The sequence below is a fragment of the Protopterus annectens genome, chromosome 1.part1 (assembly GCF_019279795.1).
Source record: "Protopterus annectens isolate FY-2018-M chromosome 1.part1, PAN1.0, whole genome shotgun sequence".
Taxonomy (NCBI): domain Eukaryota; kingdom Metazoa; phylum Chordata; order Ceratodontiformes; family Protopteridae; genus Protopterus; species Protopterus annectens.
In genome coordinates, this window is record NC_056726.1 from 272666776 (window position 1) to 272683135 (window position 16360).

At 44.3% G+C, this 16360-nt stretch overlaps 1 protein-coding gene across 1 annotated transcript in view; it reads right to left on the reverse strand.

Moving 5' to 3' along the window:
* Positions 1-16360, reverse strand: part of TBC1D32 (TBC1 domain family member 32) — a 1886357-nt gene that overhangs the window by 1412280 nt on the left and 457717 nt on the right. The window contains exon 13 of the mRNA XM_044086982.1: positions 14896-14978. Coding sequence (XP_043942917.1) covers positions 14896-14978 — 83 coding nt within the window. The remainder of the gene's footprint in view (positions 1-14895; positions 14979-16360) is intronic.

Below are 16360 nucleotides of genomic sequence, written 5' to 3' on the forward strand. Positions count from 1 at the left end.
CCACAGTTACATAACAAAGGGAAAGTAAGAAGCCCTACTGAAGTACATTGCTGCCTCACATAATTAATCTCCATACGGTTTTGCCCACTCGTGATCAAAACAATGTGACAAAAAGTTGCTTATAATAAGTATACCCACTGAGGATATCAAAAGAGGAAATCCCAGTGGATATCTTTTGCAGAAGGTTTCGGGTACTTGACAGCTACAAAACATTACATTGTAAAGAATGTTATTTTTTTCCTAAAAATCTTTGGTAAGTCTAATAATGGGATGCACTATTAAAATGTTTTGAATTTACAGACAACAAAGGTAGACATGGGTTTATGTCTGTTGTGTTTTCTACTTAAAAGACAGCCGTCTTTTTTTTTTTTTTATAATTGCATTGTACGAGTCAACTTTGCAATTCTACTGGTTTCATTTTTTTTTTTTACTGCATTTACCATCTTGTCATTGGTTCTGCTTCAGATAAAGAAGAACCCTGCGTTTTATCAGTGACTGCAACAGGATTTGTTAACATTCACAAATACTACCACAAAACAGGCAGAAAGAACATCTGTCCACATGAACTACCACAAAAAAAGAAACTCACCATAATGTTCCATGTTTGTTGTCCATCTCGCCGTTCATTCTTACAATGATGGGTTCAGAGCCAAGAATCGGCTCGGACCCGGACGAATACAAAGCTGAAAGACTCAAACTTGGCTTGTGGCAAGTAGGTATCCCATAATGCAGTGATGTAATTTCCCAGATCCTGTTTGCTGCTACTACTAAATTAATTATAAATAACTGTATATATATATATATATATATATATATATATATATATATATATATATAAATATATATACATACACAAATCTATGCTATATCCAATGGAAGGAGAAACAAACTGAAACAAGGAACTCCTGAAGGTAGTAAAACATTAACCAGGTCCGCATGGAGTCTTTGGAAGGGGGAAGGAGGGAGGGTTCATAAGAATGAACGGCGAGATGGACAACAAACATGGAACATTATGGTGAGTACATAACTTCGTTATGTTACGTTGTCCTACCTCGCCTTCACTCTTACAATGATGGGACAGCATACCTAGCATTTTTTCCCTGGGTGGCTCACCAGAGTACACCTTTAAGCACAGTGGAACCAAAGCAGACCCTGGCCCTGGAGGTCAAGTCCACTTTGTAATGCGTGATAAATGTATGAGGAGTGGTCCAGGTAGCTGCTGCACAAATATCATCCATAGAAATTCTGGCTTGAAAGGCAGAAGACGTAGCCATTGCTCTAGTGAAATGAGCCTTCACCTTAAATGGTAAATCTCTGTTATTTGAGGTATAGATGAATGTAATGCAGTTTGAGAGCCAATTGGAAAGAGTAGTTTTTGAAACTGAGCTACCCTTTTTTGCATCTGAGAAGGATACAAATAACTGGTCAGATTTTCTAAAATGTTTTGTCCTATGCAAACAGAATCTGAGTTGTCTGTGCACGTCTAGTTGATGTAATTTGCATTCTGCCTTGTTGCTGTGATTAGGAAAAAACACTGGAAGCTCAATAGATTGATTTATGTTAGTTGAAGAAGAGACTTTAGGTAAAAAAGATTGATTAGTTCGCAAGGATACCCTATCCTTATGAAATATAAAATATGGCAGTTTGATAGACAGGGCTTGCAACTCTGATACTCTTCTAGCAAATGTTATAGCACCAGAAAAATGTTCTTCCAGGAAAGGAACTTGAGGTCTGAAGATGAGGAAAGTTGAAAAGGTGGTAACGTTAGGTGAGATAGAACAAAATTTAAATCCCAAGGAGAAAGGGGTTCCTTAAACGGAGGTCTTAATAAGGAGGCACCTTTCAAGAAGGCTCTACACAACCTCTGTGACATTAAGTTCAAGGTAAGATCATCAATGCGGAAATTTGAGATTGCATTGAGTTGTACTCTGATGGTTGCTGCAGCTGAACCTTGTTGGAAGAGTTCTGCCAAAAATTCTAAAATAGAGTGGATGGGCGCAGAAAAGGGGTCAACGTTCCTGTTTTTAGCCCAGACAGAAAACCTTTTCCATTTGCTAGAATACAGTTTTCTGGTGGAAGCTTTATGGGAGGACATTAAGATATGTTAAACTGTTGGGAGTGAAATTCTGAAGCCTGACTAGATTGGGAAGTGGAGCAGCCAAGCTGTCAATTTTAGGGTGTGGAGAGAAGGATGAAGCGCACCTGACATATGTGTCAGCAGGTCTGGAACTGGGTCCAGAGTCCAAGGCTTCTTCTGAAGATGAGGCCAAAGGAAGGGGACCCAAACTTGACGTGGCCAGTAAGGAGCAATGATAATCATCCTGCTTCCCAAGGACTGTGTTCTGAATGACTGGGTATGAGAGGAAATGGAGGAAAGGCATACAGAAGTCTTGAGAGCCAATCGTGAGCAAGTGCGTCTCTCGGTGTCTCCCCCGGAGGGGGGATTAGGGTATAGTAGTTGCTGCACTTGGCATTCATGGGAGTGGCAAAAAGATCGCAGCAAGGCAGACCCCATGTTTGGAAAATCCTTTCTGCTACTTTCTGATTGAGAGACCACTCGTGTGGCAATAAAATTGCCCTGCTCGGCTTGTCTGCAATCACGTTTGACTTCCCTGGAATGTGTGCTGCTATTAGAAAGCGCTGGGAAGAAACTGCCCATTGCCAAACTCTTAGGTCCTCGAGACAAAGAGGGTAAGATCTTGTTCCCCCCTGCTTGTTTATGTACCAGACCACAGACATATTGTCTGACTGTATCGCAATTGCCCCTAGTGGGAGAGAATCGTGAAGAGCTTGCAACGCAAGAAGCACTGCTCTCATCTCTAGGACATTTATATGCAAATGAGCCTCGTGTTCTTGCCATATACCTTGGACTGTTCTCCCCAGATAATGCCCCCCCCACCCTATCTTTGGAGCGTCCGTGGTTACTGTAGCTATGGGTTGTTGTGAAACAAAGGGTCCCACTATGGTCACATGGATGGAATGTATCCACCATCTTAAGTCGTTTTTGCATGATTCCGTTATCCTGATCGGGCAAGACATAGGAAGCTCTTGAAGTGACCATTGGGAGAACAACAGCTATTGAAGGATCCTCGTGTGCATTCTGGTAAGAGGAAAGTACAGTTTTGTACCTACCATAAATGTAGATGTTCGAGTGCTAATACAGCTGCAGTCATAACAGATGGGTTTTCCTGCCATCAGGCGGGTCCTCGGTCGGCCGAATTCCAAAGTCTAGGTCCGGCGTCGGATGTCGTCGCTTCTTCCCTGACGTCAGTGCGACAGGGGTATAAAAGAACCAGCCGACGCCATTTTCTTCAGTTTTTCTTGCCCCAGATGTCAGGTGCCCCCAGAAGGAAGGCAATACATAAATTTATGTAAAAATGCAATGCAATATAATCAAAAAACAGTAGTTGCAAGCAAATACACCATACAAGAATACCCCAATAAGGTTGTATGAGGAGGTGTTAGTCATTAGGCCTGTTCCAAGAGGGGAAGGAGGGAGGGAAACCTGGACTGCAGCTGTATTAGCACTCGAACATCTACATTTATGGTAGGTACAAAACTGTACTATGTTCATCGTGCATACAGCTGCAGTCATAACAGATGGGTAGAATCCCAAAGCTAAGAAAGGGGTGGTAGGCACTAGGTGGAACTAGGAGGAGCCAGGATGCCCTGCAAGACTGCAATGGCAAAGCCTGCTCTAGATTTGGAGTATAATGGTAGGTGATAGTGCTTGGAGAAAGTATGTACAGAACTCCAAGTGGCTGCTTCCAAAATATCTTTGGTAGGAACCCCCCTGAGGAAAGCTGCAGAGGTAGCTGTGGCCCTTGTGGAGTGAGATCTGATGCCTGTAGGTACAGTTTTACCATGAAAAGAGTAACAAAAGCATATGCAGTGGGCTATCCATTTTGAGATTGTCTGTTTGGAAATAGGCTTCCCTTGAGCTCCTGTAGCATAGGACACAAAGAGTTGCTCTGATTTTCTGAAAGGCTTTGTTCTGTCCAAATAATAACGTAGCTGTCTGTGAATGTCCAAGGAATGTAGTAGTCTCTCCCCTTTGTTTTGAGGATTAGGGTAAAAGGTAGGTAAGTGGATAGCCAGATTCAAGGCTACCCTGGATACTACCTTTGGCATAAAGGAAGGATTGGTTCGTAAGGAAACTCTGTCCTGATGGAAAATGATGAAAGGCTGCACAGCCATGAGGGCTTGTAGTTCCGAAACCCTGCGAGCTGAGGTGATAGCCAGAAGGAAGGCTGTTTTCCAGGACAAATATTGCAGTTCTGTTGAAGCAGCTGGCCCAAAAGGAGGCAAGGTCAGTTTTCCTAGAATGAAATTGAGGTCCCAAGCAGGTACTGGTTGTTTCCTGGGGGTTTTTATATTCTTAGCCCCTCTGAGGAACTAGGGGGTGTGTGAATAAAGGAGGATCAGTGTTGTATTCTGCAGAAATGGCTGAGGCATGGATTTTGATGGAGGAGAATGAAAGTCCACTGCTTAGCATCTCAGCTTGGTACTGCAATATTTGAGGTAAATTCAGTATTCCAGGATTCTGACCCTTTTTCTGATTCCAGGCACAAAACCGTTTCCATTTTGCGGAGTAGGCTTTTCTAGTAGAAGGCCTTCTGGCCTCCAAAATGACATCCTGCACCTCCTTGGAGAGTAGGGTCTGTTGTGAATTTAAGGAATCTTCCATGCGGCTAGATTGAGTGTTTTCAACTGACTGTGAAGAGTTTTGAAGTTGTGCTGAGTCAGTAGAAGAGGCATTTGAGGCAGGATCCATGGTGGGGAATGCGTCAGGCTCCTCAGGAGTGGGTACCAGTGTTGTCTTGGCCAGTCTGGAGCAATGAGAATCATCTTTGGTCTGTCTGCTCTGGTTTTTAATAGAACTTTGGGCAGCAGAGGAAGAGGTGGAAAGGCATAAACTGTCAATGTTGTCCAACTGAAAGAGAGTGCGTCCACTTTCCAAGCCTGTGGATGAAAGGTCCTTGAGCAGAATTTTGTCAATTGGTGATTTCTGTGGGAGGCAAAGAGATCTATGTCTGGCCTTCCCCATGCTTGAATTATTTTTGTAAAAACTTGAGGATGCAACTTCCATTCGTGTGGATCTGTCATATTTCTGCTTAGGTTGTCTGCCAGCGTGTTTTCCTTGCCTGGCAGGTACTGTGCTTGAAGTTCGATTTGTAGTTCCAGAGCCATGTTCCAAAGAGACATGGCTAGCCTGCATAGGGGGTATGAATGGGTTCCTCCCTGTTTGTTTATGTACCACATTACTGTGGTGTTGTCTGTCCTTATCAATAGCTGGCCTGGATGCAGTAGGTCTTTGAAAGCCATAATAGCATTTATTACTGCTAGCATTTCCTTTTGATTGATGTGTAGGTGCTTTTCTTTTGGGACCATTTGCCCTGAATGCACCGATCTGTCATGTGCCCCAGGCGTAGTCCGAGGCGTCTGTTGTGATGACTTGATTTGCTTGAGGCTTGCAGAATGGGAGACCTGTGTTTCTTTGGCATGCTTGAGCCCACCACAGAAATTCCTTTTGAAGACATGGAATCAGTGGTATCATTGTTTCCAAACTGTGGCTGTGTTGAGACCATAGGTTTTTTAGGTACCATTGAAGTTTCCTCATATGCAGCTTTGCACATGGGATTAGCAGGATGCAAGATGCCATGAATCCCAGAGCCTGCAGGATTTTCCTTGCAGTCAGCCTGGTGAAAGTTGCCAGTTTTCTGAAGTATTGAGTTAGTTGCCCTTGTTTCTCTGGCGTGAGGTAGACCATCTGGGTATTTGTATTCAAGCTGGCACCCAGGAAAATTATTGTTTGAGAGGGTATTAGCCTTGATTTCTTTTTGTTGACTGTGTATCCCAGAGAGTTCAACAACATTATTACAAACGCCAGATGTTTCAGAAGTATGTGCTTGCTGTCCGCTTGGATCAGGCAGTCGTCCAAATATGGGTATATTTGTATCCCTTGAAGTCTGCAGTAGGCAATTACTGATGCCAGGCATTTCGTGAACACTCTGGGCGCAGTAGATAAGTCAAAGGGCAATGCAGAGAATTGATAATGGGTTGAACCTGCAAGAAATCTGAGGTATCTTCTGCAATCTTGTCTGATTGGGACATGCAGGTATGCCTCCTTGAGGTCCAATGTTACCAGCCAAGCCTCCTTGCCCAGCATGGGAAGAAGCTGCTGTAATGTGAGCATCTTGAATTTTGGCACAAGTAAAAATGTGTTTAGGATGGATAGGTCCAAAATAGGTCTCCAATCTTTGCCCTTCCTTGGTACCAGGAATAGTCTGGAATAAAAACCTTGACCCTGTTCTTGTGCAGGTACCTCTTGAATAGCTTTCATGTCCATGAAATCTGAAATTTGTTTTTGTGCCTCTGCCCTTTGATTGTGTGGCAGGTTTGGCATGCCTCTCATTTTTGGAAGGGTGTGAAAGTGGAATCTGTAGCTTCTGTCTATAATGTCCAGGATCCATTTGTCTTTTGTGACAATATGCCAATTTTTCGAAAATAATGCCAGTTTTCCACCTAAAGGTGCTGCCATTTGAGCCTTGCTTGGCATGCAAAGGGGAAAGTCATTGGTTCTGCTTTCTGAATGGCTGTGAACTATCCTCACCACCTCTTTGTGTAGGTGCTTGCCATTGTCTGCCTCTAAAAGATCCTTGAGATTGCCCTCTACCCCTCGGGCGTTTGTATCTACCTCTTTGGGGTCTGTCCGTGGCTGGAAAGGACCAATTTTTTGAAGGCCAATTTCTACTGAAACGTGGAGGTTGTACCTGTAGGAAATCTTTCACTGTTTGCATTGATTTTGCCTTTTCCTCCATTTTCTTTAATACCTCCTCAGCTTTAACACCAAACAATACATCTTTTTGAAGAGGTGCATCTAGTAATTTAGCTTTGACATGATCTGGTAAGGTTTGCTCTTTGAGCCAAGCATGTCTACGTATGACTGATCCTGTAACAGCAGCTCTACATGAGGCCTCTAAAGCATCAAAACCACATTGCAAGGTATGTTTACCCACTTGCTCTGCACTAGGTAACAAATCCTGCAACTCCTTCAAGTCTGGTTGTTCAGGTTGTGATATTTTGCTTTTCAACTGTGATAACAGAAACTGTTGGTACTTTAACATATGGAACTGACAGTTTAATGTCCTCATGGTTAAGGTGGCCGAGGTGTATACCTTTTTCCCCCACCTTTCTAAAGCTCTGGAATCTCTCTCTGAAGATAATGGATTTTTAGCAGTGGAGGCTTTAATTCCCTTGGGACCCTGTGAAATAGTTTCTGGGTCAGCCACATGGCTTTTGTATAGGAATTGGTGTGAATCAGGAACCCAGTAATACCTGTCAGGCTTGACTGGAGCTGGAGGTAAAGAATCTGGGTTGAGGCAGGCCTCCGAATACACATCATCTAGTATGTCTAAGACAGGAGGTATAGCCAGAGGCCTGTGCTGAGGGAGCAAGAGGAAATCCCTAAGCCTTTTCTTGGAGTCTGAGTACTCTTGGCCTTCCCAGTGGAAGTGTTCCCTCAAGGTATGCAAGGTTTCCCCAAAAGAGTAATCCTCAGGGGGGAGACAGAGGGAATGGACTCCTCTGCATCAGAATCTTCAAAAGGGGAGTATGAATGTTCCTGGTCTTCAGAATGTTCTGAAATAATGCAGGCCTGGTCCGAGGAAGGGGATTCTTCCTCCACTCTGGGCCTTTTGTCCGGGGGGGGGGGTTGAGAACCCCTGATAAGAGTAATCAAATACTCAGCCATTTTGAGCATCTGCTTTTTAGGCATGGGGCCTTGAGAGGGACCCTGTGGAGCTTGTCTTTTAGTATGCATGGCTGCTTTAGACTTAGTGAAAGCCTTGATGGAAAAAGAAGAAGGCCTGAAGACACCTTGAGAGGTGGCAGGCCTATCTAAACTCTGAGTTTCCCCGCCAAGAGTGGCTTCGGTATCTGTAGTCGGGGTGTGGGCCGAAGAGCCTGCGACCTCGGGCACAGAAGACACCGCCAATGAAGTGTCATCGGTAGTCAGGGGCTGCGTAGGTGCCTCGCTGAGAACCGGAGCACCTGTAGTCGGCTTTAGCGTGGTGTCGGTAGAAGTCGCGGACCTCGTATGTCGGTCCTTATCTTTGCATCTTTTATTCAAAACTGGAGTCGGAGCATCCGACGACATAATGTAATTAAACTTTTTGCCAAAATAGTGTTGGGCGAACTCTGCCCGACGCTTAATAGTGCGTCTGTTGAATGTAGCACAAAAACGACAGGCCGAGACGTCATGGTCTGGGCCTAAGCAAGGAATGCTGAGGGAATGAAAATCCTTATGCGGTATTTGCTTCCCACATGAAATGCAATTATTAACTTTGTCTGACATCGGTCTGAGGCAAGAAAAGTTTCCCCAATGGGGTACTTGGCTTTCAAGAAGACTTCGGTTGAAAAATATTCGTAATCTCAGGAGCTGGCCAACCGGCACTTACGAACTGCTTCTGCTTCGGACACTGCGCGGCAAGAAAGACTGAAGAAAATGGCGTAGGCTGGTTCTTTTATACCCCTGTCGCACTGACGTCAGGGAAGAAGCGACGACATCCGACGCCGGACCTAGACTTTGGAATTCGGCCGACCGAGGACCCGCCTGACGGCAGGAAAACCCATCTGTTATGACTGCAGCTGTATGCACGATGAACATCCAGTGTTATTGTGGAAGCCATTGTCCCTAATAATCTTAAAACTATCTTTGCTTTCACCTTGGTTTCGGGAAGAAGATAAAGTATCTGCTGAGTACTGTAACTCTATCTACTGGAAGACATGCTACCATAGAAGCACTGTCTAGATCTGCACCTATAAATGTAATATGTTGACAGGGCAACAAGGCAGATTTTTGAAAGTTGACTGTAATACCCAACTGAGCGCAAACATCCAAATTCAGATCCCTGGCTTGTTGGAGTAGATGCTTGGTGGTGGCACATAAGAGCCAGTCATCTAGATAGGGAAACATTCTGAATCCTAGACGCCTCAAGTGAGCCGTGACTACTGTCATGCATTTGGTGAACACTTTGGGGGCTGTAGTGAAACCAAAGTGCTGAGCTCGGAACTGATAATGACTGGCTCCCAGCTGGAAGCTTAAGTACCTTCTCGATGCCCTCTCAATTTTTATGTGGTAGTAAGCATCTTGAAGGTCTATCAAGCACATCCAATCGTCTTTCCCTAAAAAGGGAAGTAGAGAGCGCAGTGTCACCATTCAGAACTTTGAATTTGCTTAGGTCTAATATGGGTCTCCAGTCCCATGTTCTTTTTGGCACCAAAAAGAATCTTGAGTAAGTTCCAAATCCTATTTGGTCTGCGGGGACTTCTTGGATGACTCTTTTATGCAGCAACTTTTGAATCTCTACAGTTGCTTGCTCCCTCAGATTGGGTGGAACATCTGGGATTGTTCTGGTCTGTGGAACAGGACTGGAGAAGGGAATGGAATATCTTCTGGATATTATTCTTAGTACCCACTTGTCTCTTGTGATAGTTTGCCAGGCTTCTGGGTACACAGATAAACGTCACCTGACTGCCTCCAGAGTACAGCAGTCGGGCCTCCCTTCAGGAGCACTGACAAGGGCGTCAGCGAGAGGAGTCACGGTCACCCTGGTTCTGCGGGCCCCCTACCTCTGGGGCAGCATATACCTTTGTTACCTCCCCCTCTGCCTCTGGGGAAGGAATCATCCCGTGCGTCCTGGCAAACTCTCTGGGATCTTCTGAACCACATTTTCCCACTCTTCTGACCTTTAGGATAAGGTCTTGAAGGTACGGAAAAACGTACTCCAATGACAGAGAGAGTTTTTCCTTCCTGCTCGCATCAGGTGAGAGTGTCTTTTACTTTGGGTCCAATGAGTGAGGAACCATCAAAATGGGCATTAGTAAAAGACTTAAAGGGCTCTGCAAAATTGCACAAGTGCACCCAGGAGTGTCTCCTGAGGGAAACTCCAGAACCCGCTGCCCTGCTCGCTCCATCAGCTGCACAGGATATCAGCCTCATGGAGGAGTTGACGAAATTTAAGCAAGATAGCTGGGAGGAGACCTTCTCATTCACTCCCATAGCCAATGTACCTTGTAGAGAATCTCCTAGTTCTTTCAGGAGATCTCTCTGTAGCCCTGTAAAATGAGTGAAGTATTTCAGCGACTGAAGAGTAAAGGTCGCTGATGAAAAGACACGCTTCCCATATCTGTCCATCGTTCGAGAGTCTTTATTCGAAGGATGAACAGATGAGGATGTCTCTGAAAGTTCCTTCTTGGTGGCTGCTGCCACCACCATAGCATCTACAGGTACCCCCCCTTAGTGAGGAAATTCTTTCCCAAAGGAGCTGATAAGAATTTGTTTGGCCTCAGAGGGACTGGTTCCACTGTGTCAGGTGACTCTCACGCCTTTCGACTGACCAGGTCCATTAGCACATCGAAAGGTGGAAACACCCAGGAGGCTGAAGGTTAAGATCCAAAAGCCTTTAGGTACATTGACTCCTCCTCAGAAGGGGTGGTAGCCTGCCAGCTGCCTCTCTGCTTCAGGATCTCTAGAATATCTGCAAATGAGATACCATCAGAGGATGACCATGGGGACCCTTCGACTCTTCGAGGTCAGCATCTGAAGTGACGGACTCATCTGGAGAGTCTACGTGCTTCCTCTTGCAAGTTCTCTTCCAAGGTGGCTCCTCAGAAGGATATTCTGGGGAGGCCTCGGAGGAGAGGGGTTCGACCAATTGGGGATCCTGAGACACTGGATCTCTGCTGTCCAGTGGAATGGGAGGTGCCAAGACAGTAGCCAGTGCCTTATAGGGAGGAGAGCTGGTATCCTTATGTGGAGCTGTATGGGTAGACAGCACATTCCTCATCAGCTCAAAGGTGGATCCCACTGACTCTGAGGACTCCATTGGCTCCGGGGAGACAGAGGAAGCCACCGGAACCAGCTAGATCAGACCCGATGCCGATGTAGGAGCCGAGCTAACCCGGGCCGATGCTCCAAGGGACAGGCTCGGCACAGAAGATAATCAGGGCCGAGAACTCTACTCGAGGCCGACCGGGGAACCCCGGCTCCCAGACTCTCCGGACGGCAATGACAGTGTCGGAGCAGAAGTCGGCTCCGTGACCACTGAAGGGGGTCTCGGAATTGACGGATCCACAGTAAGTCGTACCAAGTACTCCGGATCCGAAGGTCCATCTTGGCTCGGAGGAGGAACAACAGTGGGTACGATTGGAATAGTAGGCCCCGGGACCAAATGGGTCAGAGCCAAAAATAATTTAGTTAGCGCCGGCGACTTCAAGAGTCTGCGCACCACCCGGTCAATGTCATTGTCAGATAAACTCCTGGTGGGCCTGGAGGATAGGGATGGAGAACAAGACTTGTGCAAAATGGGAGATCTCAGTGTCGGGGAAACCAGTGAAATATCCAAGGACCAGCTCCAAGACGAGGTATCTTGCGACTCCGAAGACTTTGGAGCTGAAGAACCAGGCTTCTCAATCAATATAACCTCTGACGGCTTTGAGGACTGTGGAACCAAGGAGGTAGTGGCCTTAGAAATTTTTGGTAACTTGACTGATGGCTCTGACTGAGCTGATGTAGCAGGTGATTGTCTTTTTTGAGGTTTGTCCTTTTTAGAAGACGGAGAATCAGAACTGTGGATAGCTTCCTCAAAAGTGGGCTTTAAGAGCTCTTTAAGGATCAGTTTGTTTCTCCTTTCTTGTAAAATCCTGGCAGTGAAGGAATGACAGAATGTACAATCCTCTTGCAAATGAATAGCTCCAAGGCAGTACACACATATGACATGACAGTCTGTGACGGACATTTTTTGTGAACACTTCTGGCATTTTTTGAAGGCCGAAGGCTTATGTTCCCTCTCTTTTGGGTCTTTGGACATGATTATAATAAGACCACAATATAACAAGAAATTTAACTTACAAAACTATTAATCTATAGCTAACCACAGGAAACACTGAGAAGACAGATAACAAGGGAAGAAAATAGGGCCTCTAACTAAGACGGCCCTATTTCCTAGCAAAACAACACACCAACTACAAGCCCTCTAACTAAAAACGGGTGAAGAGCTCTCTAACTTAAACGAGCTATTTATCTACAAGACACAACAACCACTACAAGGGATACAGTAAGGCCTATGAAACAACGGCCAAAGGCAGCACCTAAGGGAATAAAAGCTATAACAATTAAGATATTACTAGTTCGAAAGCTAACTATGTAACTACAATGCTAGAAAAACAGATCTACTATAATATACAAAAAGATTACAGGTTCTAAAAGGTAATATGAAGAAAAATTTTCACAACTTAGCCACAGCCAAGAAGAGTGCATCCAACCTCGTAAAGCGGCAAACGAAATCTGGGGAATTACACCACTGCATTATGGGATACCTATTTGCCGCAAGCCAAGTTTGAGTCTTTCAGCTGAGTCGAAGTCGATTCTCAGCTCCGAATCCATCATTGTAAGAATGAAGGTGAGACAGGACAACATATCATCATCTGTTTTGAAGGGAGGTTGCTGATCTACACTGTAGCAAAAAGGATGAGATTACGAATTTTGGTTTCCCCAAAGCACAAAAAAAAAACAAAACAAAAAAAAAGGTGGTTGCTCCAAAAGAGGGAACATCCTTCTCCCTAAGCAGCATCAGCCTCAAAGTTATCTGTATTTTATGAGAGAGCAAGGAGCAGTAACCTGCATGGGGGGCTTTGCTCTATACATAGAACATTCAATAAAGTTTCAGTTTGAATGCTGTCGCGTGTATTCCAAGTCACACAAAGTTGAACTCAAAGTACAAAATTTTGACTACTTACATAAATCCATCTGAATGACTTACTATCCAAGGACTAATGTACACATTTGCCATCCAAATGCTAATACTGTACTCACCCCTTAATAATGCCTTTGGATACAGCACATAATTCTGGATGCATTCTCTTTTACCTGCTTGTAAAAGGATCATCACAAAAAGTGCTGCAGTATTCAGCATGTTTTGGAAATGATGCATGAGTATGTCTCTAAAATGTAAAATTATCATACTGGCTGAGTGGAAACACTGCATGTTCTTGGGCTGTACTGTGTTTGAGGGTTTGCGTACAGTGCTGGTATGGTTGACATAATAAGGAACTGCTGCAGTAATGTGACAGAAGACATGGTACACAACAATCCACCAATACATTTTTTGTTTAATGTTAATGTTTTACAATGAGCACTTCAATAAAAAAAAATGTTTACTATATATTTCTAAATTTCTTTTTTGTTTTACATGAGCTCCAAGAATAACTGAACCCTCACTTAAAATCACTGTTCAGTCTCAGCCTTACAACAGGATATGTACCCAAAGAATGGCATACAGCAACAGTGGTCCCACTCCATAAAGGTGGTGCCACAATGGACTCCGGAAACTATCGCCCTATAAGCCTAACTAGCCTGGTCTGCAAAGCTATGGAGCGTATCATCATGGAACTCATAAACAAAGACAATGGGAACCTCCAAACACTGGATCCTACCCAATTCGGATTTGTTAAGGGCAGATCTTGCCTCTTGAACCTGGTCAATTTCTTTGAAACAGTCACCAAGGCCATAGACGAAGGGAAGGTAGTCCACACAGCCTACCTTGACCTTGCAAAAGCCTTCGACACAATACCCCACTCGGGCATCATAAATAAGCTCACCAGCTTAAATATCAACCCCTATGTCACAAGATGGGTTGCAAACTGGCTTAGGGATAGAACCCACATGGTCAGAATTGCAGGTGCCATGTCAGACTCTAAACCAGTTACAAGTGGCGTCCCACAAGGCACAGTCCTGGGACCTCTCTTGTTCAGTATATATTTCTCTGAGGTACAGGCTAACACAGGAGGACTATGGCTGACAAAGTTTGCAGATGACTGCAAACTGGGGCCATAATCGACTCGGCTGACACAAGCATCCTCCAAAATGTCTCACAGAGACAGATAACTGGTGCCAGAGCCATGGCCTAAAGCTAAATGCCAAAAAGTGCATAGTCATCCCCTTTGGGAAAAACAAAGTGCCCACAAATTACCACATAGGTGGTAATCCATTAAGTACGGAAGAAGTAATTAGGGATTTGGGGACCCAAGTAGATTGCAATCTCTCCTTTGACAATCACATTGCCAAAGTGGTTAGAAAGACATTCTATATAGCCCACCTTATCAAGAAGGGGTTCACATCTAGATCAAGAGAGGTCATTGTGCCCCTCTACTCATCACTCATCAGGCCCATAATTGAATACAATGCCCCATTTGGGATGTACCTTACCCAACACCTGCTACAACTAAAAAGACCCCAAAAGTACCTCACCAAGAGGATGAAGGGACTCAAACAGATGCCCTACGCAGTTAGGCTAAAGAAACTCCAGCTCTACTCAGTTGCTTACCGCCTACTCAGAGGCGATCTGTGTCTGATGTATAAAGCCATGTCCAACCCAGAATTAATGGGCATGCTCCACCTCAAGAAATCCAAATTCATCAGAACTACATGCTCCAGTGACTTAAACCTCAGCACAGAAATAAATAGAACATGCTGGAGGGACAGATTCATATCCCAGAGGCTCCACTCACTCTGGAACAAAATCAATCCATGTCAGACAGAGCCCCTCAATGACCCTCTTCAAGAAGAATCTTGACGTTTGGATGGGAGATCATAAATTTACCCCTGGGATCTCTTCTGTGTCACTGCTAGACAGAGGCAAGGTAAACTAACCTTAAATGGGCTATCTTCTGTGACCTATTATACAGAGGCACAGTCAACTAATCTAAGAAGGGTGGCGAAAGCCAAACACACTCTGGCTAGGCTTGTAAATGCCCTAGGGCAGATAGCCTAGTATCAACCTATGAACCTATGAACCATCTAATCATGTAGCAACTTATCAGAAAAGCAAATACCTGTTTTGTAGTTCTTGTGCTACTGAGGTACTTGACTCGACTCCAGCCACTGGAGTAGGAGCTCTCTCAGAAAGTAAACTAGCCTGAAAGAAAGCAAGAGAGTTTGGTACAAGTTATTATGGATTTATTACACAGCAGTAATCAATTTCAAAAGCATTTTCAAAAACGTTATTTTCCATATTTTACAAAAACACAGAACACTGCTTATGTCAATAATCCTTTATGCAGAATTCTTAAACATAAAAACGAAATTGGAACCCAAGGTGCAAACTGGATATCGAAAATAATGAAAACCTAAAGGACAAAGCACCACTTCCAGAAATATAGATTTTTTAAAGAAATTACAACTATAGGATACATTAAATACTTGTTTTCATTACACCAAAAGACATGGAATTTCATTCACCTTTCTCCAGAAGAGGGAAGAGGAACTGATGCACAAGCATCCAATGTTTATTGTATTTCATTTATTTGTTTTACTTTTGATCATACATTTAGATATTTCAAACCCAGAAAAAAAACTTAAATCCCCAGTCTTTTCTGCTTACATAACAAATATTAAAATAATAACAGTCCTGGATAACCACCTAATTGAACTTTCTGATAAAAGAGATTATACCAAGAATTCTTTAATGTTCCTAGCATGAACCATATGGCAACATGCCCATTTGCAATTCAAGAAAATGCTAGCCGCTACAAGGAAATACCTCATTATCAGCTAAGCTGCATGTATCCTAAATCGCAGTTACTACATCGACTTGCAGATAGTGGTAGCAACCTACTGCTCTTGTAAGCAGTGGAATCCACTCTCCATTTCCTCTCTCACACACATGCAGACACATACATGAACACACATGCATATATACACACCACAGTCCCTGTACCTGGCCCTACTTACCCATGGTACTCCCTACCCCAATAATACTTTAATGCCATTACAGCTCGCATACATTAGGCCTGATCTCTAGCATATCCCCCACCCTGATCCCAGTTACACTGTTGGTGCCATTATGGTACCTAAAAGAGTAATCCCTGATGGTCCAGTGGTTTCCCACACCCCTATTGATCATACTACTGTTGATGCCATTACAGCAGTTATGGCTAATGGTTCCGCACCATCCTCGTTATGCTGGTCTGTGTTGTAGGGCATCTTATGGAGTAATCGTGGTGTCAAGTGTTTCTCCCACCCCACCCCGATCCCCTTTGTAATGCTGGTGCAAACACAGTACTCAAAGAAGGTCCTTGTGTCTACTGCATCCCCCACCCTGATCTTCATTGTAATGTTGGTGCCGTCATGGCACTTAAAGCATTCCCTGGTATCTAACATATTAACCCACTCCCCCGATCCCCTGCTGCAATACTGTTCCCATCACCCACTTACAACATTAACTGGTGTCTAATGCATCCCCCCATCCTGGCCAAACACATTTGTAGTGTTGGTGCCATCAGAGCATTTAAAGTATTC